The sequence below is a fragment of the Branchiostoma lanceolatum genome, chromosome 19 (genome assembly GCF_035083965.1).
Source record: "Branchiostoma lanceolatum isolate klBraLanc5 chromosome 19, klBraLanc5.hap2, whole genome shotgun sequence".
NCBI classification, from domain to species: domain Eukaryota; kingdom Metazoa; phylum Chordata; class Leptocardii; order Amphioxiformes; family Branchiostomatidae; genus Branchiostoma; species Branchiostoma lanceolatum.
The window spans coordinates 7,235,064-7,262,997 of NC_089740.1; the positions used below are offsets into that span (position 1 = coordinate 7,235,064).

At 41.1% G+C, this 27,934-nt stretch overlaps 3 protein-coding genes across 6 annotated transcripts; all 3 read right to left on the reverse strand.

The window, feature by feature from the left end:
• Positions 1 to 50: 50 nt before the first annotated feature.
• On the reverse strand, positions 51 to 6,329 carry LOC136425930 (organic cation transporter protein-like). Its single transcript, XM_066414853.1, has 9 exons — positions 5,995 to 6,329; positions 5,076 to 5,179; positions 4,161 to 4,444; positions 3,389 to 3,536; positions 2,743 to 2,846; positions 1,904 to 2,058; positions 953 to 1,121; positions 345 to 483; positions 51 to 164 (listed from the first exon to the last, which is right to left on the reverse strand). Exons 2-9 carry the CDS (start codon positions 5,163 to 5,165, stop codon positions 51 to 53), a joined length of 1,203 nt encoding a protein of 400 aa, XP_066270950.1. The 5' UTR covers positions 5,166 to 5,179; positions 5,995 to 6,329.
• Positions 6,330 to 8,412: 2,083 nt separating this feature from the next.
• LOC136425584 (leucine-rich repeat and IQ domain-containing protein 4-like) lies at positions 8,413 to 13,366 on the reverse strand. Of its 2 annotated transcripts, none has more exons than XM_066414502.1 (6): positions 13,234 to 13,366; positions 12,242 to 12,381; positions 11,570 to 11,774; positions 10,434 to 11,086; positions 9,844 to 9,984; positions 8,413 to 9,250 (listed from the first exon to the last, which is right to left on the reverse strand). In XM_066414502.1, the coding sequence occupies exons 2-6, from the start codon at positions 12,371 to 12,373 to the stop codon at positions 8,684 to 8,686; spliced, it is 1,698 nt and encodes a 565-aa protein (XP_066270599.1). In that variant the 5' UTR covers positions 12,374 to 12,381; positions 13,234 to 13,366; the 3' UTR covers positions 8,413 to 8,683. The 2 variants fall into 2 exon arrangements, with proteins under 2 accessions (XP_066270599.1, XP_066270600.1); XM_066414503.1 differs by having other exon boundaries at positions 12,242 to 12,395; positions 13,234 to 13,365.
• A 2,416-nt stretch (positions 13,367 to 15,782) lies between these two features.
• On the reverse strand, positions 15,783 to 27,745 carry LOC136424986 (probable E3 ubiquitin-protein ligase MID2). 3 transcript variants are annotated; one of them, XM_066413662.1, is made up of 13 exons: positions 27,474 to 27,745; positions 26,267 to 26,420; positions 24,418 to 25,388; positions 21,986 to 22,187; positions 21,340 to 21,486; positions 20,667 to 20,762; positions 20,161 to 20,283; positions 19,589 to 19,699; positions 19,268 to 19,290; positions 18,831 to 18,952; positions 18,296 to 18,388; positions 16,626 to 16,811; positions 15,783 to 16,260 (listed from the first exon to the last, which is right to left on the reverse strand). In XM_066413662.1, the coding sequence occupies exons 2-13, from the start codon at positions 26,399 to 26,401 to the stop codon at positions 15,953 to 15,955; spliced, it is 2,517 nt and encodes an 838-aa protein (XP_066269759.1). In that variant the 5' UTR covers positions 26,402 to 26,420; positions 27,474 to 27,745; the 3' UTR covers positions 15,783 to 15,952. The 3 variants fall into 3 exon arrangements, with proteins under 3 accessions (XP_066269759.1, XP_066269760.1, XP_066269758.1); XM_066413663.1 differs by having other exon boundaries at positions 26,267 to 26,423; XM_066413661.1 differs by lacking the exons at positions 26,267 to 26,420; positions 27,474 to 27,745 and having other exon boundaries at positions 24,418 to 25,608.
• Positions 27,746 to 27,934: the final 189 nt, after the last annotated feature.

Below are 27,934 nucleotides of genomic sequence, written 5' to 3' on the forward strand. Positions count from 1 at the left end.
GGAAAAAAAATCAACAATCAACAACAGTCTTTATCTTATTTTAATGTCAGTCACTGCTCAGTTCCAAGAATAAGAACATACAATAAGCTCGTTCGCCATTCCAAGTACGCATGCGCTCGGTCAAAGTTGAAGGCCCATGAGACATAAACAGAGCACGTCGACGTCTGGACATTGTAATGTAACAGTTTACAAGCCAGCCTTTGACCATGCGCATGCGTACTTGGAATGGTGAACAAGCTTATACAGCTACTGGTAGTACTGTGTGTTCCTGGCGACAACATTTGTATTAAAAATGATATTACAAAAGTTCTTATAATTATTCTGTCAAGATCATTGTCTATCACCTGAGACAAAGGTATGGCGTCATAGAAGACCTCATCAGGGATGGTGACGTTGGCGACCTCGGCGGCTTTCCGCACGATGGCCGCCGCCTCCTCGTGCCGGTTCCTGGAGATCAGCCAGCGCGGGGACTCGGGGATAATCCTGGACAGGGCAGGCAAGAGTGTTGAACTAAGGGTCAATAGCCTGCTTTTACTTCGCTCACTCGGTGGTTTATTCGGTCATGGTTATAGGTCACTGGCTTGGTGTTATGTCACCGTATACGTGTACGTAAACCGCGATTGAAAAGCGGAGACTCGTGGATAAACCTGGACATGGCAAGAGTGTTGAACTAAGGGTTAATGACCTGCTTTTGCTTCGCTCACTCGGTGGTTTATTCGATCGTAGTTATAGGTAACTGGCCAGGTGTTATGTCACCGGAACCACCGAGGGAAAGGCTGAGACTCGGGGATAATCCTGGAGATTACAAGAGGTTAATGACCTGCTTTCCCTTCGCTCACTCGGTGACTTATTTGGTACATGGTCGTGGTAATAGGTTTTATGTCACCGTTTTATGACACCGACGAAAAAGCTGGGAAAATACAAAAATGCTTCAAAGCATGAAAGGACCTACCACCAAAAGGAAATGCAGACCAGGAACGGTGCAGTCGTGGCGATCTGTAGCCACATCCAGGGCCGGATGAGGTAAGCAATCCCCGCTAAAAGAATGTAACCGACGGCCCAGTAGATCCAAATGACCATGCCCACTAGCCCGCGCTTATCGGAGGACACCAGCTCTGTGCCTATTGGACGACAGACATGATCTAATTAGAAATCGCGGAAAGCCATTGGCCAGAACAACTTACGAGAGGCAGAGAAGGATGGGTGAGGTGATGACGATCTGGAGCCACATCCAGGGGCGGATGTAGTAAGCGACCCCGACCAGGAGAACGTATGAAATGGCCCAGTAAATATAGATCACCATTCGCACCAGGACTCAATTATCAGGGGACATCAACTCTGTCACTAGATTAAAATATGAAGTTGTATATCAACGTATACTCCTGCAAACAGTCTTCACAGGTCGGTAAGTCACTGGATAACAATGTTCTTTGCACACAAGCAAGTGTTTTACCTAAGACTGACCTTTCGATGACTTTCTGACGTTTTGATGACACGTTTGGGACCGCATCTGTTAGCAGCGACACCTTACTTGTAGTACGTAACAGGGCCAATGACAGGCGGTCATCAAAAAGTCGGTCTTGAATAAAACACTTGGTTGTGTACAAAGAATTCTGTTACCCAACGTATCCCCTTGCCTTTCTGAATTAAAAAAATATGACAGTATGTTAGCTCACAAGTTTGTCTAGAGTATCTTCATTTTGAAAGCAAAGCATATCCGCATGTAAAACTCTGACGTAAATAATAAAAATAAAGATGGCAAGGGGAAGTCATGCCAAGAATAAAAACAACAACAACATGGCATTTAAGCTGTAAAGGTACATGTACCCTAGGGCATGTCAACAATCATTGCAAGTACAACGATTTTACTCAGTCGGGGCTACAAACTACAAAGCTTACGTACCTATCACAAAAGGCACCAGTGTGGTGACCATTTTGGTCGCTCCCATCAGGAATCGGTAGGCGGCGAAGGCGATGTAGTTGGGGGAGAAGGCACTCGCCGTGGCGAACACAAAGTTGACGGCAAGGGCAACCAACAACACCGGCTTACGGCCCCACCTTCGAAAGAAAGAACGGGTGTATCGATCATTATTATCAATATCTAAACTTTCTTACGAATACAAGTAAGATATACTCAACGAACCTTTAAATGGACGTTTGGGCCATCATCAGGAAAAACTGCCTCAGTCACTTGCGAAAATAATTTCATCAGGTTGGTAGAACATAGGATATAGGAGATTCTTTTTCTCACAACCAGTAATTCTCACCTGCTAACGTTTCGGTGTCTATCAGACACCTTCTTCAGAGCTTCTGACTGGAGTACTGCTTCTCACCGCTAGAAGTAGCCGAGGTAGGTGGCGCTTTTGCGGTGAGAATTCAAAAGCGCCTCCTACCTCGGCTACTTATATGCAATAAGCGAATAACAGCCAATAATATCTGAACTAAGCTGAAAAATACGTTGGTGAAGGTTAGACATCCAGGTAATAAGATACGCCAACGGACAATTACTCGTCACAAGCAACTGGATAAGATTCTGTGCATCCGCTGTCTTTCGTCAGTGAGTAAAAGTAAGAACTGGAGAACCAGATTTTATACGAAAGAACGCCCCTGACGAACAATATTAGCTCCTGTACTAAAACAATAGGATCTAATTGGCTTATAAGCATACAACAAAGTCGAAAGAAGCCTACATAAGGCGGTGGAGTATTGTTGTTTGGTTTGTGTTTATATTCTCGAACATACCTGTCGGCTGCGTGCCCCCCTACCACCGCCCCGACCATGAGACCAGCCATCCACAGAGACTTGGCCAGCTTCACCTTCCAACTGTCGCCACAGACTAAGTCCCACTGCAAAATACATCAAATAGGAAATCATCTAGTTTTGTTGTTGTGTACTGGTCAATGTCAATGTGATATCTTGAATTGTACCTTTGTACCTTACGTAATAAACTGTAAAGGTTTCGCGCCATTGCTTTCAAAGCCCAAAGCAGACGATTTTCCAATATTTCGGGTTGAATACTTTTTCGAAATTTCCTGCCTCTATTTCTTTACTAGGGACCAAACACTTAGAGTACTCTCACTGTAAAAATAACAATTAAGCGGCTCAACTCTCGCGAAATCTCACTAAATCACGCGAGAGCGTACCCAAATTAATGATTTCCAGGGGTGCTCCAATCCGGAGCCCGGCCCCGGGGGAGTCTTTGGCAACGAAAACTTTATGATATAAAAGACATCAAAAACGCAAAACGTACCAAAAATTACTCAAGAGCATAGCTTGTGCATATCTATTAATATACACTTTAATTTTTCGTGTCCGCAAACAGCCCGGCCGGGCCCCGGTTGGGAGATGTGGCCCGGGGACAGTTAGACATCGAGGTAATATAACTTACGTCCGTGACGACAGTGCTCTTGTACTCGGACGTGTCGTGCTGGTATCCCCGGTCACACGGGATCTGGGTCCGGTTGGCCGCTGGATACGCTTCGACGAATTCTTCATAGGTAGTATTGAAGACCGTGTCCGATAGATTGTAACTGTAACTACAATACAGGAAATACCAATGTTATTATTATTTACACATTAGGCCGTCACTACATAATGAACTTGAACCATGTAGGCCCATGCATTGCAAACTAAAGGTATATAACATTGCTGCAGGGTAGGAGTTGTACATTTACTGTAGAATTGTGTCCACCGATATTTCATCAGGTTTGAATTTGTGTAGGTTTGTGGTAGCTTTGGGTGTCAGTTATTTACCAATTCATTACCGACATGAAAAATAGAGGTATAGTTTTTGGCCTGTCTATGTGTCTATCTGTCTGTGTGTATTTGTTTTTCCGGATTTTGTAGGCAGCATAACTGAATAACATTTCCATGGATTACGATGATATAATTTGGTATGAGGGTAGGTCTCGGGAACATAAAGGTCAAGGTTGATTTTGGGCTCCCTGGTATGTGACGTTGGTACTGCAGCAGAACTTCCGGTGCTATGGTTTTTATTTGTTGGTGGCCGATAATTTGTGATGTAAGGAAGAAGTGGTGTAGGTTTTGGCCCCCCAGCTTCTTATTATCAGGAACCTTACTGTAACAAAAAATGTAAAGGAGAATGGCTGGTCAACACATGTATTGGTTGGAATAGTCGGGAGGAAAAGGACTTAACAAACCGTTTGCACTGACTTCGTTGCCATTCCTTGTCTTTATTCAGTTCCCAGGGGATGGTGACGTTCAGTAGCTCGGCTGGGGTCGCGTTCAGCGCCGAGAAGGTTTCTAGGGGGACCCGGCACTGGAAGTCGGGCTCGAAAGCGAGGAAGACTATACCCATGACCTGTAATGCACCGATGGCGATGGGTAGAGCGACTGGGAAGAACACCCTCTTCTGCCATGGTCCAAAACCACCGAGGTACTCTAGAGCTTTGTCGTAGTTGACCACAATTGTATCAGACGCGCTCTGGCAAGAAAAATCATTTGAAACAAGAAAGCTTTAAAAAAAGCTGGCTGGAGCGCCCCATCAGAAAACAACAACAGTACGTTATCGACAGCCTATGCTACAGGAAAAATTGGTTAATTCTGAACTTAACCGCAACTTTCGCTCATCTTGAAAATATTATAGCGATTTTCTTTACAATCGTCTACTACATAAAATAAAACAGAATAATACAGCCTCGTTCGACACTCGTAAGGCAACGATGTTATTGACAGTTTACATATTTTCGTAGATATAATAGTTTACACAACATTAAATACGATTGTTGTAATACAGTATGATGGCCACGTTATTTTGAGCTAAATTTGTATAATGATAACATCATGAAATATAGATCATCTATGCTTATTCTACGATTTTCTTTTCCTTTTACACACACACACACACACACACACACATGTACACACATAAACACACACACACATATATATACATATATATATAAATATATACATATGCATCTTATTGTCTTTCCTATATCTTCATGTCATTTCTTGAGTTGCTAAATCTTGTTGGTAGTTTGGGAATATGACCAATATTTCATGCATATTCCTTCTACCTGTTACTTTTCTAAATAATTAAGTGCTGTTGACACCTTGTGTCTTTCCTTGCCAGCTTGAGCCTCGTTTCTGGAATATAAATCTATGACGTCATGATCCACTTCCGCCATGACAGTGTCCGCCATCTTCACACAGATTTCTAAAGCAAAAGAATGTTTCAAGGAAACTTGTAAGAAGAAAAACGGATATATGTGGATCTGCAGAAGCTGATAAGCTCATCTAGATTCTACGGAGACATGGGTGATATTCTGCCAAGCTGGATGACATCTGCGCGCGAATCAATTTTGTCCGTCTCCAAAAACAGTTTGCAGCCATACTGTAAATCGTATAAAGAAGCTACAAAATGAGCAAATATATGTCAGAAGTTGCCAAAGAAATAGGAAAACAGATAATAATAACATACAATGCTTCTTTTCTTATCGTAAAACGTACTGATTTTGTTGTAAACCTCACGCTCACATCAATTTTGAGGTGCCCAGAGAATGTCATCCAAATAATCAAATCAGTGTAGTCTAACAAATTTAGAGATGGTGTTTGGCTGCGAACGCGAGCTGTAGCGAAGCCGCAAAATTGCACTACTACCAGCTAGTTGAAAAGGCATCATGCTTCACCTCAGTTGAGGATGACTGCTTTACCGTTTTTAAGCATGCAATAAAAGTACAATTACTGCAAAATTTTTAAAATGATTAGCACCTCCTGAAGGGTGCATACCTCTGATGGCTGGACCCATGTATGCAAATGTTGTCAAAGACTGCAGGTGAATTTTCAAAAGAAAACAACCGTGGTCCATGTTGAGAAAATACTCGAGGTTCATGACAACATCCTGATCGGCAAGAGATTCTTTCAATGAAAAGTGTAAAAATATAATAAGAAAGATTGCCGTAAGTGAAGCCTTGATGACTGAAGGAAAACTTGCAAGCCACAAAAAGCCTTTATTCTACTACAGTCACCTACCTGTGAACTATGTTCTCAAACGAACAGGCTGACGGTTGAGCCTAAGACCAGTTTATGTTGACCGTAAGGGTACCGGAGACCGGGCGGGCTCGATGACTGGGGCTTCCGAAGAAATGTTGGCGAGGGTCCGGTGGTGTCCGACACGGGAAACACCGCGGCAATATAGGATTCCTGCCAAATCCTGAACCCTTACTTCAACAGAGGTAAGTCACTGTTAATCTCTCAGTAAGTGACACTTACAATACCCACATCGCTTGGGACTACACTTATCTAATATAGAGCCTTCTTTCAGGTTTCTTGCGACTCCCGTCGCTGACATGATGCGATTAAAATGGTCTGTGCCAGCGCGTTGGGAGACTTTTGTTTTAGATCGGACAAATTATGTTATTCATAATGATTACATCACCAGTTATTATAGAAGATTTATGACCCAATAACAAGTTATATGGCAAACATTATTCCTCCATAGAATAACATTTCACCACATGTCAAAAACATACGCATGCCTTTTGTTATAAGATCACCAGGGGATGTTATAGTCGAGATTTTACGATCATTTAGTCTCATTTTAGGTCATTCATGTTACTATTGGCGACTCTTGTAACGTTTCGCTTGGCCTCAAAGAGCGAAGTCGGCGCCTAGACTCCGACATTTCCGCAATTAGTTGGCGAATTAGTTTATACCTAATTGTTACTAGACCTTAGGGCAACTCTGTAACCGTCAACACCTGTTTATAAATTTCTGTGTTATAAGAACCAATAGGGATGACACGACACGGGTTGGTAGTACATTTAGATTCTAAGTCAACAACAACCCTAATCACCTTACCACCTATTTCTCAGTAGACATTTTTGCCCTTTTGACCGTTAGAATACCCAATGCCATAGGTTATACGCTATCTACAAGAGGTCAACAATTCAGGGACATATGTAACGTTAAGCCGACACCGACATCGTTGCAAATAGTGTTTTTTTAAAGCGTTGGCTCGTTAAAACACACTCTGGTACAACTGCGTTCCTTCAGACGACATTCTGTTTACTGTAAACTGTAGAGTCATCTGTGTGTTACTGATGCATATCTGTGTAAACGCCCCCCAGAAGGGTAATATTGTGGGTTCTCGTCTGTGTGGCCTGTGTGACTTGCTTGTTTACCTTGCACGGTCGGTAATTAGTCGTGTCTTGCACAAACTTCCGATGGAATTAGAAATGAAGTTTCTGCACTTTTAGTGTGTGTTTGACAGGGTGAAATGGTGAAAAGATGAGTTGATATTCGTTATAATTAAGGGCGACGGAAGCCTGAAAAAGACACGGTTTGTTGATTGGTTGGTTGGCTATTTCTTCACTAGACTCAGGTGAAAAGGAGTACCTATCTTCGGTTAGGGGCGTCCTCTCGGAAGGGATGTAAAGCCGGGGGTTACGTATTTTAGGAGACCTACATCTCAAGCAGGTTATTACGTTTAAGAACCCATCACACTTATCGAAAAGAGTAGGGGTCCATCCCGGTTTGAGTGGACCAAACCTTACTGTCCGGTCATATACAGCTTGTAGTTCACTATACAAACGAGTGTATTAAGCCTAATGGTAGTTAGTTTACCTGTTATGCGGAACAAACAAAAAGTCTCATAAAACTGACTTGACAAGTTTTGATGAACCCCTTTATTGATGTATGTTTATGTATCTTTGTCAAATGACACAGTAAGTTGACAAATCGGAAAGCTGAATTCGAACCACTGCACTTTGTCTTTAAATCTAAAGTACCAAAGCCCCTGTAAAGCATCACCCTATACTTTGTCTTTACTTCGGATAACATGATATGTTATATACAGTTACATGTACATATCTTAACCTTATATTGAATGCAGGGAATCATCATCATCATCATCAGCATCATCATACAGGAAATAACATTGCATTTTTATTTGTATAAGAGAAATGCTGGAAAATGTTTAACTAAATTAATAGCCTTCAAATGTAACGCACATAATTAATAAGGACTTTTGCGATCTGATCTCTCTATTCACCCGTATGGGTCAAAGTAACGTCAGTGTTGCAACATTGTTATTGGCTTTTCCACCTCAAAACATCACAGAAAGAACATAATCTATTCAATGGAATGCAAATCATAATAATACTATATCTAGAAATAAAGGCAATTGGTTCTTAAAGTTCCTTGCGCAATTTACAACTTTTGTTATTTTCAGATTTGAAATACTACATATCTACTTACCACGTGATATGGCTTCTGTCACTCTAACGTCTCAAATAAACCCAATGTGCTCGTCCCCCGGCCTGCCCAGTGCCTAAGAATCTTCTACAACGCCCCCATGCGGCCCCAAGTGTTCTGCACTACAGTCTTCTACCATGAACGCTTGGACTACCCAGCCATCTCATTCAATTCTCTGTCTTCCTTCAGTTCCTTGATGAACTTCTTGATTGCCCCGAACCCCTTCTGACATACCGATATGGCTGTCTACAACGCCCCCATGCGGCCCGAATATCTTCTGCACTACAGTCTTCCACCATGAACGCTTGGACTACCCAGCCATCTCATTCAATTCTCTGTCTTCCTTGATGAACTTCTTGATTGCCCCGAACCCCTTCTGACATACCGATATGGCTGTCTACAACGCCCCCATGCGGCCCCAGTGTCTTCTGCACTACAGTCTTCGAATCCACCATGGGCGCTTGGACTACCCAGCCATTTCATTCAGTTCTCTGTCTTCCTTGATGAACTTCTTGATTGCCCCGAACCCCTTCTTACATACCGACATGGGTGGATAGCTCAGCGGGTTTCCTTCAACCCGAAAGTCCTGCAGGCTGACCAGTCGATCCATGGTCTTGGGAAGCTTGCGGATGACATTCCCGTGCAGCCAGAGGCTCTGTAGCTTGGTCAGGGCACAGATCTCGTCCGGAATGGCGGTCAGCTTGTTCCTGTGCGCGTGCAAGGTTTCCAGGTTCTCCAACTGTCCGATAGAGGCCGGAAGTGATGTCAGGGCGTTGTTGTCCACTGCCATGACCTTCAACTGGGTGAGGTTGGCAATGCCGTCTGGGATGACCTTGAACTTGTTTCCGTGCAGTTGCCCCATGTACAGCCGCTGTAGAGTGGTCAAGGCGCAGATCTGTTTGGGGAAGCGGACGAACTGGTTATTGCTGGCGTCCAGAGTGGTCAAGTCGCCCAGGTTGACGATGGCATCGTCCAGGCTGTTCAGACTGTTACCGTGAAGGTTCAAGATCCGGAGGTTCCGAAGGAAGCAAACCTGTGTGTATAGAATATAGATACATAGTCAGTTAGAACAAGGTATTTTAGCATAACACATCTTGTATCTGGAAAATTGTTTCTACTTAACAGTGATATTTCACTTAATGAATTATACATACCCATGATCAGCATTTTAGGCCCATGACTTGAGTGACCACTTAAGTAATCATCACATAGCGAATCTAGTGTCTGTGGAAAATTGTAATTGTAATTTTAATGAAATACCCTGTTCGTTTTCAGGCCAATGACTTCATATGCAAATATGTGATGCTAAAGTCCTTAGAATGACGCGGTCTTGAAACAGGCGCATTGCACAAAATAAAACTTTACATCCATAGCAACAATAAGAAAGGGTTATTTCAAGTCAGGGGGTTATGTAGCTAATCTCCAAGCAGATCTATAGGTTGCGAAGACCGTATCCAACTGGCAGAAAGAAGTCGCTTTTGCAACCCAAGCTCCTTCTTCCAGTTGGGTACTGTCTTTGCAATCCATTGGGCCTGCTTGGAGGCCAGCAACTGTGTTGTTGGTAATGTTTTAGTTAGTTAAAACTTCTATAAATGGATTGCAATAATATTGATGATATCTACTCACGGCAATAGGCAGAGTGGTGAGGTTGAGGTTCTTCAGCCACAGCTTCTTCAGTTTGATCAGTTTGCCGATGTCTGACGGAAGACTGTTGAAGCCATTCTCGCCAAGGTTCAGGTCCTCCAGCTGTGACATCTTCAGCAGAACCTTCAACAAGAAAGTTGAATTTCATATTTTTCTCCCTTTGCACTAATTTACTTATGTTTCTTAACTAAAAGTGGCATTTTCGTAATCTCTCTCTATATATTTCTGTACTGAGTTATCATTTAATGTATAATTAAAAAAAATGTTATCATACCATTATCATATTGTTATTATTTACTATCATTATCATTCTCTGATTTGTTATCATAATGCCATTATTTGTTATCATTTATAATGATTAGTACTCTCTGATTTTTTATTATATTGTTATTATTTGTTATCATTTACAATCATTATTATTGTCTGATTTGTTAAATTTATATCAATCATTTGTTAACTTAGATGGGGAAGAACTAGAACAAGCCATTATGGCCGTTTTCCCCTAGCACGTGTTCTATTTATTTCAATTGATTTTAACTTATAAAAATAAAATAGAATAAAATAAAATCAACCTCTGGGAAGGTCCGTAGTTTGTTCCGGTTAGCGTCCAGTCGAACCAGTTCAGACAGGTTCACCAGATCCTCCGGCAGGGACGTCAACAAGTTGTCTGCGATGTAGAGGTGCTGGACCTCCGTTAGATTGAACAGCTCGTCGGGTAGAGAATGGAGAGCCCTTCCCTGGAGATTGAGTGCTGCCACCACTGGATTCCCTCCCGTGTACATCTGTTCTCGTAGAGATAGCTCCTTCTCTTCGTCTGTGATCTTAAGGCACGCCGGGTCTACCCTCCCCACTCGGCCGTCTCCACACACAACCGTCCACCCACCTGTTGATAGCTGTTCTATCACCTGGACTTCCTCCCCTCCGTCCAACTTGAGCTGGTACGGCCCGCTTGATTGGTGAGGCTTGATTGCATGTGCGGATAGAGTGCGAACCAATGTGCGAGTCGTAGGAGGCTTGGCGACGAAGTCCTGCAGTTCGTACTTTACCCTCAGCCCGGCAGAGTCGACCCTTACGGCGCGAGTCCCATGGACGACCGTCCACTGTGACCCCTCCTGGCCGGTGACCAGGACTTCGTCTCCCGGCTGGAGAAGGAAATCTTGATCATAGCTCCTTAATGGAGTCACAGCCACGGCCAAGAAAGTACGGATCGCAGGTTCATCGGTATCTGTGAAGAAGAATAAGAGAATTATGTATACGTTCCATAAGTCGAGGAGGTGACTTGCAGAAGAGGGCTAAGCCTAGAAAATGATAAAGTAGCACACCCTGTATATATTTAGTTCAGTACCATAGAATGATAGCTTGATGTCTCTCGGTCATTTTCAGGCACAATGGTCCAGGTGGGACATCACGGTTCAAGAACTATTTATGCAAATTTATGGAAATTAGGCAAATATGGCAATAAAGCAGCATAACAAGTATTTCGTAAACAGCACGAAATGGTTTCGAATAGTAGTACTTGACCTAGCACTCGATGGTTAGGTTTTAAACTTTCGCTCCAAACAGAAGAGGATGTACCAAGAATTCTGCTGAAACTATGGCCTTCTTCAAAGTGGATTACCCACCGTACGGTCACGTGACAATACTATAGGGTCAAATGTACTTATACAGACGAATATTGTGTTCTTAGGGTTGTACTGAATTGGGGTACCTGATTTCGCATCTTCGTCCTGTGAATCCTGTCCAGTGGTGGGCTCTTGATCTCCGTTACTCTCAGCTGCAGGATCAAGAAGTTCCGCCAGGTGTCCCTGGTCCGTTTCCATGAGGGCCTCGGAGAACTTGGTGAGTGTGTCACCTTCCCGCGTCATCAACATCTGAAGCAGCGATGTGACCTGGTCCTCTCGTGTCTCTAGTGCCTAGATGAACAGAGACGAAAGACTGGTCCAATTTAGACACGCCTTTTCTGAGCGACTCCAAAACCTGTGTAAATCGAGCCACTGATCCGACTTCAACGACCATAACCTTCGCCAAGAAGGTTATGTTTTTGTTTGCCTGAGTACCAGCCTCCGTAGTGACCGCTGGCTAAAAAAAAATCGCTTTTTTGTGCCAGCGGTCACTACGGAGGCTGGTACTCAGGCTATGTTTTTGTAGCGCCTGTAGCGGTGTTTGTAACTGTGTCTGTCATTTAGCAGCATAAGTCAAGAAGCCATGGATGAATTGTCCTATCGAAGAAATGATTAGATTTTGAGCCCCCTGACGGCTTCCTTAGGTACTGCAGCAGAACCTTCGTTCTTTTCTGTCTCGTCATTAGTATACTAAGATACAATCAAACATGCTCTACAAGCGGTTGCACATAAAATGTCATGTAAAAATGAGACCATACCTTTATTTCTCTCAGAGCCTTGAAGTCTAAAACACCTTTGGATGCCAGCGCGATGAAGAGATCATCGAGCTGCAGTTCGTCGACAAACCGCTGGGTGTGCTTTTTAAGAACTGTGCGGTCGGTGTCGTCCATGATGAGGCCTTTTAAGTTAAAACTGTTGAATAAATTCCGATATTAAAGATTACCACCCATAATGCCCCACGCCTCCCACCATGCAATGGGATCCATGAAAGTTGTATGAACTGTCCCAGCATAGTAACATGGTACCAATACGGCCTTCGTGACATTGTTATTAACGCCCATATGGCGTAAGCAGCTAGGCCGGACCAACAACTTTTTTTAGACATGGCGGGTTTCTACTGACTACAACCACTAGGCAGAACCAATGTCATCGTTACGGTTTGTGTATTCTTCAAACCGTAAAGATATGTCTTCTTTGAATAATGATTCTGCGTGTAGTAAAGAAATACAAGCACTTCCCCTTCCGTTTTTTCTCCTATAAAATTGAAAAATGCGTTTTAAACTTTTACAAGCTACTTGACTATTTTTCGTGGGAGGGCTTATCCAGTTGAAGGTTACATCTAATAATGCATATTCGGCTTTGCATTTAATAATGCATGCATAATCCGTCGATGAAGGTTAAACATCCAGGTCATAAGATACGCCAAATAGCAATTACTCAAGCAACTGGATATGATTTGTTTACATTTGTGATGTCTAAATTCTTCATAAGTTTGATTCACGTAACGTTATATCTAAATGTTGAAATAAGACGGTTGACAACACACAAATACGTTAACGAATCAGTTGCTAATCATAATGGATAGATACGTTTGTCAGGGAGCTTTCAATGGTGAACTCTGTCTCTAGATTACAAATTACAAAGTAAGGTTACAAAGTCAGGAAATGTGCCTACTTTACAAAGGTCCGAATCTGTCTTTGAAGTCAAAACGTGAAAACGCCCTCAAGACAAGAAAGATTCTTGATCTTACCTTACAAAAGACTTCGTCAATCTAGACGCTGTTTCAGAGTTGTATGCTGATTTGTCGTTAGATATTTTAGAGGAACAAATCTGTCTGTATTAGAGATATGTCACTTCCCCTTCAGGATTATTCCACTTCTGGGGTGGGGTAGAAAAGTTTATAATTGTTCTTTGCGTTTTTCACCTTCATTCTACTAATGTCAAAATTACCGTTCATTAATTTCAGTTTTATGCTCTTTTTATCTCCTCTGCAATTCATGTTGCTTTGAATTTACTGTATTGTTTTCAGGGGGTAATAGACAGCTCGGGTTCCATATTTTAAATAGTGACCCTTAAAAACAAGCCCCTTCCCTGAAGTTGATAATGGAAGAACCCTGCTGTCTGTCCCTTTAATTTGTTCGTGGCCCTTGGGTCAAAGCGCCTACGGGAAATTCCAAATAGATTATACACAAAGGTTTCTTTAATACTGGGCGCGTCCTATAAGCTCACGCGTATGTACTATAATTACAACAATGACACACGTATCGCATCGCATAGCAACATAGCCTGGAGTCCAGCCTTGTTAGCTTTGGCCCGCTGCCAACCGGACGTTGATAGCAGGCCAAAGCTAACAGGGCTGGCCTCCAGTCTAATAGTAAGAAGGAACAGAGGTCAATACTAGAGATGGGGAGAGGAAATATGACTAATCTCTGGACTATTCTATGTAAAAGCCAAAGGGGGGTGGCAGTTCAGATTTTTTTTCTCAGAACGACAAAGGGGATTGATTCTAATGGAAAGGAACACAGTTTAGAAAACAAAGAGGGTTGAAGTTTTCTTCTGTGTGAAAAAAAAGTTTTGCTTACCTGTGTGAGCACAAAATTGCTAAGTTCAAGGAGGTTTAAGACAGTTCTTTGCTAAACTGTTGTCTCAGCCTCAAGCAACTCTTAAAGCAAAGCTACACACAAAATTGAAAATCCTTCTATGCTATGCTTAATATATTCCAAAGTCAAATTCTTACTTCAAGTTGTTTCACATAAGTCCGTCATAGTTCTGGGATTTTCCACAGTTTGCAACTTATGCCGTGCTGACGCCTTCTCACCTGATAATTAAATTACAAGACGTCAGTGTTTCAAATTTTTCACCTGATGATTGTATTATATGACGTCAGTGTTCTAAAATTCAATCATCAGGTGAAAAATTTGAAACACTGATGTCATATAATTCAATTATCAGGTGAGAAGGCGTCAGCACGGCATAAGTTGCAAACTGTGGAAAATCCCAGAACTATGACGGACTTATGTGAAACAACTTGAAGTAAGAATTTGACTTTGGAATATATTAAGCATAGCATAGAAGGATTTTCATTTTTTTGTGTAGCTTTCCTTTAAGTTGCAAGGCTGGCCCCTTGTAATAGCAATAGCTAGTCGGGCAGCCTTGGCTGCTGTACATTGTACGCAGCCGAACAAATAAATAAATAAAATAAGTTGTGACATTGAAATACTCACCATATTAAAATTTTGAAAACAATATACAAAAACTGTAATATGCCAGAAAAAACAAAACAAAAATAAAAGTGAATATTTTTGCTTTCATTTAATCATTGATAGGCTACATACAACATATTTCAAGCAATCAAGCTTTTTGTTTGAACATTTCAGCCAAATGTCATTCTACCAAAACTATCTGATACCTAAGATACTAGTACTACGTCCAGGCCTGCCCAGCATAATAACTATATTCAAACACATCATAAGTAACAATCATCAAAAGTTGCAACAATAAAGATATGGTTAATTAGACAAAAGGATCACAATGGTTAAAATGCAATGGCAAATACATGTTCTTTAACAGCAGTCTGTATAATTATATATAAACATACAGAAAAACTTGAAAATTTCTTTTTCTATGAAGATTATTTTTTGTAGTAGACTACATGTATGTTCAAGCGTAACTTTGTATACCTCTTTAAACGATATTCATGTATATCACTGATGCTTTTGTGATACCACTGGTGTTTTCAACATAAATGCTGTAATTGTACAGGTATGCATTGTACAAGTAAGTATATTAATAGTCTGCACAAAGAAGTGCAATATTTATTACACATTACTACATCAACTGTTTGAAGCCTTAATCTATTAAGATAGTGTGAAATATAGAGAGTCTGTAAGAAAATTTGCATTACTACTTGGATTCTACTTTTAATTTTTTCCACTCAGATCAAAAATTCTATGTCCCTTACCAGCGCTCGACACAAAAAAGGCTAGAGTCAGCAGGTTTTTGCTAGGGTTGGTCGGGTAACCAGTAATACACAGCATTTTTTTTCTCCCTAGGCCTTAGCAGCTCCCTCTAGCACCTTCTTTTTGAACTGCAGAGTACAAGCATGTCAATCCTAACCTTATCACATAGTCTTGCTTTAGCCTCTACCAGGCTCTGCCCGATCGCTGGGAAAATAGTAGAAATCGGCCAAATAGAGTGAATAGTGTGCCACTCAGGGGTAGTCCGCTATACATCCGTTATGATGGTATAGCGGACTACCCCTGAGTGGCATACTATTCACTCTATTTGGCCGATTTCTACTATTTTCCCAGCGATCGCGCAGAGCCTGGTAGAGGCTAGTCTTGCATGTGGTAATTAAACAAATACCCCTTTCCCCATTCTAGTTCTAATAATGTCCACTTGTCTTAATGCTACCAAAGATGCTACAATAAGGTATCTCTTTCTTCTACTCTTCACATCACAGTCTTGTCTTACATCCCTCTTGTCCAGTACTGGAAAACCTCACTGGTCACACTAGTACCTGCCTGGTACAGTGCAGTGACTTTGATATCATACCGACTCCTACTGTGGAGACCATCTAATATATACTCTAGCCCCATGATGTTTGAAATCTCTGCCCACTCCTCATTGGCCTGGACCTTGTAGTAGGAGCTGACAGCCAGCCTATAGGAGAGCAGGTAATAGATGATCTTCAGGTCACCCAGGTTGTAGTCAAACCACTTGATTTGAATGGCGGTGTTGGTCACATGACCCATCTGTAGAACAAGGGGGAGGGGGGCTGGGAAAATACAGATTATTTTAGACATAAACATCCATTTTGTTAGAATAAAAAAGGCAGAGTTCTGACAAAACTGTCCTAGTAAACATCTTTATTGAATGCAGAATAAATGTCTAGTAGACCTATTTCCAAGCAGCTTGTTTTTTTTCACAATAAATCAGTTTGGATATGCAGCTTGTACTCTTCAGTATAACCTGGAGTGTTATGCCGTGAGGTTGAGGTCTCCACTTTTGTGGGCGTGGCCTCTAACCAGCTGTCAGCCAATCAGAGAATCACCTATTAGTACATGTTTTCCTTTGGGAAAGCCAACTCCCTGATTGAGGCTCTGCATAGGAGTATGCGCTAACTAAAATACAGTGCCTTACGTTTGGTGAGGAGTTCCACGACTTCTGCAGGAGAGGGCCCACACCTGTTGTTGGCACAGATCTGGAAGATGTACTTCGTGCTGGGCCGCAGGTCGGTGAAGATCTGGTACGGTTGCGGACAGGTCACCTTCGCTATCTCCTCTGTCCAGGACAGTGTTTTAATCAGGCAGGTGATCGTGTAGCTGTCTGTATTAAAAGTAGAAATATTTCATGCAAAAGATATCAAACTAAAAAGCTAAGATTTGCCAGCAAATGCAGGATATTTCCCTGTTCATCTTTTCCTAAGTGTCATTCTAGCAACTGCTTTACGAGTAAGATAGCCCCCTGCTGAGCCACTTTGAAAAACAGTGGGTTTGAGAGATCTCTATAGTGCAGCACCCCCCAGGTATGCACAGCTAAGATATAACGTTGGGTAACATAAATTCGCGGGGTACTTAAATTCGAGATTTTTCGAAAACGGGGTATTTAGGGATATGTGCTAGATGCAACATCAGTAATACCGCTAGAAATGCAAACTTGACAGACTAACGTATTCAGAACACTGTCTGAAAAGCTTCGATAACCATGCAATAGAAGTTGGCTACGTCAAAAACTCTCCGTCCCTTATTGTCACTGTCTGAGGGCTTCGTGGGAGAATTATTCTATATAGTTGTTCACTGGTTTATAAGACAAATGTCACATCCGCTTCCTGCTCAACACAATTATTTACAATACAACTAATTAGAATCTCTTTTGCCTACCTACAACTGGACTCTAAGTGTGATTAATCATCAAAACGCCTCTTTGTTGCTACAACCAATGGTTACGGCATTACCGTGAATTTTCCCGCCGCCATATTCGTTACCCAGAATCCTGCTATTCGGCAGACGACAAACGTTTGCAAGGAACACTTTTTGTCTAAATGTTGTGTGTGATAGTGGACTGATGGCGATATTTTCCTCAAAGTTTGCTCTTAGCACAAGCAGAAACACATGGACATAATAGTATTACCATTTCTACGGCATCCAGCTTACGCCCCGATGAATAATGTACAAATTTCTATGACGGTGGGGGTGAACTTTGCGTGACGTTCTACCAACTCAACACACGGGTTGTTCCCGGAGGCCTGATGCGTGTGGTACGGCCGTTTTTTCGTGTGTTTTTTTTACTTGGACACGTCTATATCCATAGCACTCTCCTCAAGCCAAGGATGGAACGAATAGCTGCTGTATAAAACGTAATTAATGGTAACATATTCAAGACGAATCTTCTCTCCCGAATTAATGTTCACCCCTGTCCGACAACACCGCCATTGTGCGTGCGGCGGACGGTAGTTTCAAGTTGAAATATTATGGTATCAGCACGACTAGAGACAAAATCTACCATATATATGATTAGTGCAAATATAGTACATGGTACTGACAGAATAATAGAAAAAAATGATGGTTTATTGTTCTGCTAGATTGATTTCAGTCAACCATTATCGGAAAAATCCCGAATTTATGTTACTCAACGTTACAGGAGTGTATTATACTGGGGGACGTTGGGTTGGAAATCTGTTTGGATGTATCTTTTTAAGGTGGTGAAACCATGTAGCCTGGTGGAATTATGTTAGTAGATGTTACATGTGCCACAGAAAGTTGTCTCTGGTATATTTGCATATCTGTAACTTGAGTTATGCCTGTACTTACCGACGGCACCTTTAGTCTTCGGCTGCCAGTGTAGAATAGCCTTTCCACTGGTGGCATGGCAGGCTTCTCTCAGGATCTCTACTGGTCCAGGGGCTGGTAAAACAAACAGCACAATTAGTGCATACTGTCAAAAGGGAATAGGGTAGAAAGTCAGAGCACTGATCTTAGTAACAAACCTTTTGAACACTATTGAACCATTTAGAAGCATGTTTCATATGTTGATGGCATCATAAACACATTATCTGCAGTGCAGCAGAAGAAAACACAGTCAGATGAAGGCATTTCAGCACCACTGCCACCTGCCATGTTCACAAGCGCCACCTTTTGATCCTTTGTAGAACTGCAGGGAAGAGGCAGCTTAGCACTATATATGCCTCAATTGAAATATAACTTTACAACTGAGCAGTTCTAAGGTGACATGTCCCAAAGGTATGGCAATGGCTTATCAGTCCCTTTATTTGCCCCACTGCGGAACCAACGCCCTTTGAACACCCCCTAGCGGTTGCTCCCCAAACTGCAGCCTGGTGTCCTGTACCTGCCAGGAAGCCCAGCTGTGAGACGTGTTGTTTGATTTCCTCCAGGTTGAGGAGGAAGGAGTCAAACAGGATGGAGGCCTGGGTGGCTCGCTCCGGGATGGCCGAGAGAGACTGCCCAATTCTTCACAACAATAACAGGGTGTGTACTTTTAACTATGTACTCTATAATCATATTAGTCTTAGCTTTCATGGCCGTAGCCCAATATATAACAAAATTTGTTGAAGGACATTTTACTTAGTTGAGTGCAAAATACATTACTTTTTGATTATTTAAAGCAATTTTGATCGAAGTCAATCCCTTCTATTTATTCAATTCTATTACTGTCAGTGACAGTAGGTAGACTTTCGGTTAATTAGAGCAATCAGAATTTTGGAATTATCTATTCAATCTGTAAACATTAGAGTGGTCAACAAATGAAATTAAGTGGACACATACCTTCCATCCACCTCTCTCACACTCTGGAAGAAAAGAGAAAATAGTGGTTAGTTTTTAGTTAATAGACTAAAGTTTCCTTTTTTTTCTTTTTGTACCCAACAGGAGTGATTATTTGAAAGACATCTAGCTTTTGTGTCCTCAGGGGAGATATGAAGATGTAAATGATACCAAAAAACATCTAGCTTATTCATTTTCACCTAGCCTGGGTTCCATCTGACTACCACTGGGGCCCCTACACTCGCTATCCTGAAAAAGGCGCAAGTGTAGGAGCCATGGTAGTAATCGGATGGCACCCAGGCTTTCCTTCAGGTAGTTGTGTACCTGTAGAAAGCTGGCATGGTCCTCCTCCTTCAGTGCCTCATTAGCATACATCATGAGGGCGTCCATCTTCTTCACCTGGTCCTCATGGGTGACCAGCTCTACCTGGAGGAGCTGAGATAGGACAGGAGAGACAGGTAAGTAAAGGTCAGTAAACTACATGTAACCACATTCTCCAACCATGGTGCAGTGAATATCTCAGGGCATTTAACAGCATTTTGCAGACCTAAATTTTGTTGTTTATATCAAACGAAAATGTATTTTGTATTTCCATCAAAAAAACGATAGGAAATATCAAAAAGAAAAAAAAAAGTCAACGTTTTTGACAGAGGTTTCGGGTTCAAATCCCAGCCATTTTGAATGGTACTCTAAGTAGGCAAGCAAGCTATTCTTCAAAGTCATCCCATTTTCAGCATATCTAAGAAGCCACCATAATTTAATAAAGAGTTGAGCCAATGTCTTCATCTGTTTCTTATGCAACTACAGCACAATGTACTTGCTACAGGACTGATGTGGTACTCAATGAGGCGGTTCAATCGTTATGCAGTACAAAGACACAAACAAAATGTCCTTACCTCCAACTGTACTTCCTTCTCCTGCTCCACTTCCCTCAGCATGGCGTCTCTCCTGTTCTGTAAGTTTCCACACAGCTCCTCTATTGCTGATGACAACTTAGACTTCAGGGCCTCACTGTTTGTCTTTAGGACAGAAGAAATGTCTTTGTATGTCTTGTATTTGCACTTATGGAATGGGGAAGGTAACATTCTGCATTTGGAAACAAAAATGTTGCTAAATTCTACTTAAATATCACCCTACTGTCATAAGGCCCACCCACCCACCTAGATTATTAGAGGAAAATACATTTTATGTATGTGTAGAAAAGAATTTTCAAGAGAGAAAAATTGTTAAGAAGCTGGCTTATATTTTTCAAAAGGTTATGAAAATGTCTATAGTTCCTTGTTCTCAAAACTTAACTTCTAAAAACTAACAATTTTTTCATAACTTTGGCCATTTAACAATGATTTCTTCACCCATGGAGTCTCTCCAAAGTCCAAGTCTATTCCTTGATTTAACTACTAACCTCTAGTTCTGCGATGGTCTGCTTCACTTTGTCCACAAATACTCCAAGTTCTTTTAACTCTTGATCCAGCCTAGACACACGGTTTGCCACTGACTCCTGTGGTGAAACAAAACATCTATGATCAAGGCATGGTGATTATAAACTTTATTCCACGTTGTCACAAGAAGTAAATGTTTACATTAATTAAGGTATGTTAGGAAGAAATGTTGACAACAGAAGTTGATTATTGTTTTTCATCGGAAAATGCAAACTGACAAAATAGTTCAAGTCTTCCTCAACTTGACTGACCAACAACTTTGGTCATGAGGCCTTTTGAACAATATGACTCAAATGTGGTCAAAGGTAAGGTAAAGCAGTCATCTTAAAAGCATGATAGTTTTTCAAGTAGCTAGTGATGTGCAATGCTGCTTTGCTGTGGCTTGCGTTCGGGTCACCTATACTCTTCTCGATAAGTGTGTTGGGTTCTTTTAAGAGCAGACGTTTGTTGCCTCAGGCTGATGCCTGAAGCTTCCCCATACACTGGGCCACTGACTTTATGTCACCATCCGACATAACGGATGCAATCCCTTACTACAAAGGTGCTTAGAAGTCTGCACTTTTTGTGTTGAAAAAAAATTCACATTCCACACAGACCTTATTCATTAAAAGAGGTATTCAGTATATGAAAGTTTACCTTTTTCTCCCTGTACATCTGTGCGAGTGCTGCCACCTTGTGTTCGCTGTGTTTGCCCACCAGTTTACACAGGGCACATATCGGCATCTCATCCACACAACAGAACATGTTCAACTTCTCATCCTCATGGTCAGGACACGTCAGAACCTACAAAACACACAAAAATCAGAAAAACGCAGAAAAAAATCTCACAAATCCCTAGCAAATAATAGTAGTGAAGTAGGTGCAAGTATCCAGGAGATTCTATCAGAAGCATATCAGAGGCATTGAGACTTCGGCCTCTGATAAAGTTTCTGGATGCCCTTGGGGTCCAGAAAGGGTGTAGCCTGGCCCTGGTGGCCTAGACCTGGTAACCTAGCCTGGTAGTCTGGCCTGGAGACAACCCAGTGTTTTCCGTAAACCTTGACATAGATGATGAGGAATACCTAATATATAGTATCCTTGGGAATACAAAACATCTACAAGATTGGTAGAATGTCTGTCCGTAGGAATACAAAACATCTTCGAGTTTGGTAGAATGTCTGCCTTCAACCTGTTACAAATTGAACTTTCCTACATATTGGCAAAGCTACAAAAATTCTGACTGACACCACAATTTCCTGACGATAAGTATGAATATGAACCATTTCTAATATTTCAAAATTACCTTCCGTTTAGCCTGTTGTGGCTCTACCAGCTTATGCCTGGCAAAAGCCTTCTTGTTGCTGGGGTGGGTTGTCTTCACACAGTTATCACAGTACGAGATCTGACATGTCAGGCACGTTTTCGAGGCTTTAGGAGGAGGGTCTGCGTCACACACATCACACTGGATGGGGGATTGTTTGGTTCCCTTGGCGAGATCTCGATACCTGAACCAATATACAGTAAGGTATAAAAACAACCTAAAGAACTGTATGTCACAACAAGAGTTCTACGACCTCATACCTTCGCGAAATGATTTTGACCTTTATGACTGACGTATTAGGAGTGTTTTTCATCAATCAAAAATCATACCAGTTGATCCTCCTCACCCAAATAACATAAGTTGTCCAAACCTCCTTGTTATGATTATGAGCTTAACAAAGAAGGTTATGCTAACATTTTTCATCAATAATGCAAATAAGCTCCTTATTAGCATAATTTGATTCAATGGTGTTCACATTCACACAACTTCTAAATGCAAGAAGTATGAAATTGCCGTTATTTACTAGTATGGAATGATAGTAGTTTCTCATGAATTATGCAAATTAGGCCTACATTTGCATAATTTCTATCTATTGACATTCCTCTCTTCCTCAGTTACAAATGTCACATATTTGAATAGTCATATCATGGAACACAGCAGGTTTTTAAAATTGCCTCATTAATTATAATCTGATTTGCATAATTATCATCCAATCATACAAAGCATCACATAAGCTATCTACTAGTACATACCAAAAATCATGACCATCCATCAAGCCCATCTCGAGTTATATTATTTTCTCATTAATTATGTAAATGAGGTTCTCATTTGCATAGCTGATATCTATTAATATTTCTCTCTTCCTCAGTTACATATGTCACATGTTTGCGAGTCCTATCATGGAAATTGATGAATGTATAAACTTTCCTCATTAATTATGCAAATTAGTTACTGATTTGCATAATAAGTATCCAATCATGTACATCATCGCTCAAGCTATGTACATGCAAAAAATCATGACCTTCCATCAAGCCCTTCTTGAGTTATTCCCTTTCAAAGTCTGAAGCAAAACCTACCCCTGCAGTTCCAAAAAAGTTGCTAGGGGGCCCAAACCTATACCACTTACTCTCTGCCCAACGAGCTATCTACCACTCAAAAATCAGTTCCATAGCATGTCCACAACACGAGATATCATAACAGGAAGTTCCGCTGCAGTACCGTAACAAGCCGATAGGGGGCCCAAAATCTAATCATTTTCAGGTTTCATCGAGACCTACCAACATACCAAATACCAAGACAATCCTTCCAAGAATTCTCGACTTATCGTGTTCACTAACAGACACACAGACATGCTCGGTATTCCCATGCTGTGGCACTGCATTAATGACTGTTCTTACTCATATAAGGCCGTGTATATCCAACTTTGGTCAAAATTTGTATGTTTCAGTCTTTTAATTGGTGTAAGGAGATATCTTTGTGGTTTGGTTTCACATGCTCCGAGTGGACTCTTCCAGGCTGGGAGTAGGTCAAAGTTGACGATTGTTTTCGTCTGTCAGCTGTTACGAGAGAACGAGCTGGTCAACTGTCTATTTTCTTTGCATGATTCTAAAGTAGACAGATGTGGCTTTCTGGTGCATAAGAATTTTTGGGGCTTGCAATTAAGGTGAATCCTTTTCTGAGCCCTTGTTTTAGTGCTTTAAAGCATTACTGCCTATATGGGCAAGTCTATCTCTTGTATCTGCCCTACAGCTGGCTGATAGCCAATTTGTCCCTGGCAGTAACTGACGTTTCCTGTCTGCCTCATGACCCCTCATGACCCCTCATGACCAACTTTGCCCCCCATCTACCCGTATCAATATCCCCTGAAACAATACAGCCCACACGTCGCAACCAGAACGCATAGTAAAGCATACAATTGAACACATTTTTACACTTTTCTCGTTAATTATGCAAAACACTTTGCCCAAAATCTAATCATCTTGAGATTTGCCACATACACACCGACACACCAACTACGACAACAAACCATCCAGGCGTTCTCGACTTATTCTGTTCACTAACAGACACACAGACAAGCACCGTCGAATAACCTACTCGACGAAACCATTCGTCGCGAAGGTAATTATGATATTCTACATAGCAACATACTCAATCTATATAGAAAATTACAACGACTATTGGCTTTAAGTTTCATTTATTTTCCAAATCTGTGTCATTCTAAACATTATGATGACGCTGTGTTTTTAGGAAAAAAAGATTTGTTAGATTAGAATATACCAGCAACTGTATAACAAACTGGTCTGCTCTCACTATGTTTATGTATGTATGACACAGCAAATGTAGCCTGGATACCATCTTCTATACCGCTGGCAAAACTAAAAACATAACCTTCTGGGGAAGGTTATAAAAGATACCTTTCAATGATGTTTTCCAGTGTGATGTTTCTACGCAAGCTTTCAAGTCCCCTCCCTGCCTCAAACTCCACATCCTTCCTGCATGTTGGACAGGGAAAACTTGTAGGTTTTAGCTCATCATCATCTGAATCTTCCTCCTCACTTGTTCCATCATCGAAATCAACATCTTCAGTTGCTACTTCTTCTGGGATTCCTTCATCTTCATCTTTTACGTAAACTTTCAAGGCAGCTTTCAGGTATTTTTGAGATTCGGCTATATTTGTTTTGATGTCTTCCATGTCATCACTGGTAGGTGTTTTGGTGCCACTTCCATCCTCTGTGTACGGCGAGCTCGCTGAACTCGCTCCTTCTGCGGAATCGATTTCCTCTTCAGATGCACACATGCCTTCTTCTTCAGATGCAAGGGTGTCGAGTTTGCAGTCTTGAGGATTTTCTTTTTCAGTCGGTGCATTTGTGGCTTCAGCTTCTGCTACATCTTCTGTTTCAGATGCATTTGTTGTAACAGGTGCGATTGTGGTTTCAGGTGCATTTGTGGTTCCAGGTGCATTTGTTGTAACAGCTGCTGTTGTTGCTTCAGGTGTATTTGTTGTAGCAGGTGCAGTTATTGCTTCAGGTGCATTTGTGGTTTCAGGTGCATTTGTTGCGACAGCTGCCGTTGTTGCTTCAGGTGTATTTGTTGTAGCAGGTGCATTTGTTGTAACAGGTGTGGTTGTTGCTCCAGGTGCATTTGTTGCTTCAGCAGGTGCATTTGTTGCTTCAGGTGCATTGGTTGCTTCAGCATCTGCCTCTGCTATGTCACCTTCAGTTTTATCTTCATCTGTTTCAACAAATTGAACAATGGCGTCTTCCTCTTCCCCGTCTGGCTCTAAGGAATCAGTGTCTACGTCTTCCTCCAATACCTCAGCCTCTGTTTCTGTGTGCGTCTCCGTTGCTTGTGGAATTGTAGTCTCTGGCTCTGCGCTCTTTTTGACCTGGAAAAAATGGCGGATAGAAATGAAGCGTCTGTGAAAGTCGACCGTGTTCAAGATCATTATGAACCCCACACTGCTGATTTCCAGGCTGTAGGACACAGCTTTGTATAACACTGTCATTACATATATGGCAGAGTATTTCAGCCAGTAAAAGAAGCACATTTGAACACATATTTTGGCACAGTGAAAATGGTTCTTGTTGTTGTAGTATTCTGTCGGTACTTGCCTCAGGGTGCAAAGTCAGTAGGTGTGGTTATAATTGTCCACTTTCCTGTCTCCTGAACAAAGCTTTTCAAACATTAAGGACGCTTGGGTTGACCTTCTAGGACATTTAAACAGTCTTCAAATGCCTGGCTGAGATTTGGTGCAATCAAAATTGGCAATCAGTACTAAGTATTGCCAGTAACAGTAGATGTTTCTTCAGGATAGCCTATTCTTTCTCAAACTATAACTATAAGTAGTTTACTTTTTTCTTCAGTTCACAACAATTACTTGACTTGGACAACCCAAACCGGTTCTTTCAAAAAGCTAGGTCAGGTCTCTACATGTATTTGTAAATGAAAGCTGCGTCATAAATTGTTAAGTATCCACAAGTCGTAAATGCTGCAAATGGTTGCAGACTACCTTATTGTTACAACATATCATAGGCTTTAAGAGAATTATCACAAAAGTATGTACATCTTAAGCTATTAATGTTTACTAAATATTTCTAAAATGTACTTTTGATCGAGAACAATAAGAAATCTACAAACGGCCACTACACATCTATAACAGTTACTACGTTTTGGGTTCAGGGATTATTTGATCAACTACAGTCTTATATTAATAATACATTGTACATAAAAGATAATAACAGGGATTGTCAAATCTTAAATCACCTTCTTGTTCATTGCCTGTAAAATTTCCTCAGCGCACCTCTGACATAGGTTATGTAGACATGGCAGGAGGAGGGGTGTAGTGTACAGCTCCAAACACACCGGACACGTCAACTCACTTTCTAAAGCCTCCATCATTATCAGTCTCCTTTCAAATCTGCTTTTGTATAAACAATAATATGTTAATCATTCAAGTGCACAATGTCGTTACAATTAGGTACTGTAAATGCAGAAATGTTCGCAAGGATTTAATTTCGCAGTAGAGAGAAAATGGAGTGTTCACGGTGGTTTTAACTTTGCTTGAAACGATAGTAGCACTACAGGCACATATATAATGGAAACACTTTTTGCGGCGGTTTTAAGAGTTCACTGCGAAAGCCGCAAACATAAAACCACCGCAAACATTTCTGCATTTACAGTAGTAAGTGTTAATCTCATTGAACTGGGTGTAACATCAACTAATCAAAGAAGACCTAAAATTGTAAAAGGCTGATTCAAACCAATGTGTATATAGATGACTGTCCAATTATGATCCTGCAAGAATCATAAAAAAGAATCACCAAATCATTTCAGCAATTGAAGAACTGGGCTAAGTTCTTAAACAACAAAAGCCTATGATGACTTTAACAACTAGAAACTATATTTAGCTGCTTGATATTGTTATAACGAATACCTTATAAAATCTATGACCTTATCAATTGTGAATAATGTTGATATCAAGGATCTATAAAACATTTTACATTTACTATATATGAGTACAGTGCACTGTTTGGGCCTTAATTTTTGCATCAAATGAAGTGTTCATAACAATGACAATTGATACTGACCAACTGAGAGGGTCATTGGTTAATAGCATCTTAATAACATTTGCTGAATCAAAGTCATTTGGTTTTAAGCTGGACATTTAACACCAGCTGAAAGAAGCTACAGTGGTTTTAAAGCGTATTTTCATATTTTCAGGGATTTCCACAAGATACTTCTTGGAAATCAACTGTCCCTAATTCCAGACTATACTGTCTACTCACACTGCAAACTTAGAGACCTTCTTTGAAGACAATCTAAGTGTCATAAAGAGATAACCTTTACTTATGCAGAGGACAAAAAAAAAGCTCTCTGCAAGAGGTCCATTGTGAAAACATGTTTCTAGCATGTTGAACAAGTTAGCAAGGCTACATAAGTTATACATAGTTACATGTAAATGTATACTCACTTAGAGAACAACAGCCCAGTCAGTGTATAGCATTCTCAGATGGTACACGTCATGGTATAGTTGAACTGTTTGCGTCTTTTAAAAACCTTGCATTTGTCTGTCCGCAACAAACAGTCAACGAACAAATTGATGTTGTCCAACAAGAATGGCAACAAGTCAGGGGTCATAGTGTTTTCAAATACGCCCTGCAACGCAATTGGGTGTCTGCAAAATTTTAAGTAAAAACCCTGAGGCTTCAGTTGACCTGGTTGTCTGAAGGGCAAGAAAAAACATGAACCTCTCTAAAAAAAACATTAATCTCTCTCCACTAAAGTGAGTTAATGTCATTAACCGAAAATTTGAATATCATGTCCTGCTCTTAATGGTAAGTGATGGTAAAGAGCTTTTGTAGCTGAAGAGATGGTCATGGTTTTTCAAGTGTCAATCATTCTACTGTTGCCATGGCAACTACCAGTACCCCT

Bases quoted from the DNA above. Each gene is read 5' to 3' on its own strand.
- LOC136424986 (XM_066413661.1), bottom strand. From the start codon at position 25,550: ATGTGCTTCTTTTACTGGCTGAAATACTCTGCCATATATGTAATGACA. The intron at 20,763-21,339 runs GTAAACTTTCAT...GTTTCACCACAG, and splicing joins AGATGTACAGGGAGAAAAAG to GAGTCAGTGGCAAACCGTGT. The intron at 16,812-18,295 runs GTAAGTACAGGC...CTTTTAATACAG, and splicing joins GAAGACTAAAGGTGCCGTCG to ACAGCTACACGATCACCTGC.
- LOC136425584 (XM_066414502.1), bottom strand. From the start codon at position 12,373: ATGGACGACACCGACCGCACAGTTCTTAAAAAGCACACCCAGCGGTTT. The intron at 11,775-12,241 runs GTATGGTCTCAT...CTGTTCATCTAG, and splicing joins AGGCTCTGAGAGAAATAAAG to GCACTAGAGACACGAGAGGA. The intron at 11,087-11,569 runs GTACCCCAATTC...TCTTCTTCACAG, and splicing joins GGACGAAGATGCGAAATCAG to ATACCGATGAACCTGCGATC.
- LOC136425930 (XM_066414853.1), bottom strand. From the start codon at position 5,165: ATGGCGGACACTGTCATGGCGGAAGTGGATCATGACGTCATAGATTTA. The intron at 4,445-5,075 runs GTGTCAACAGCA...TTTTCTTGCCAG, and splicing joins CTGGCAAGGAAAGACACAAG to AGCGCGTCTGATACAATTGT. The intron at 2,847-3,388 runs GTAAGTTATATT...TGTATTTTGCAG, and splicing joins AGAGCACTGTCGTCACGGAC to TGGGACTTAGTCTGTGGCGA.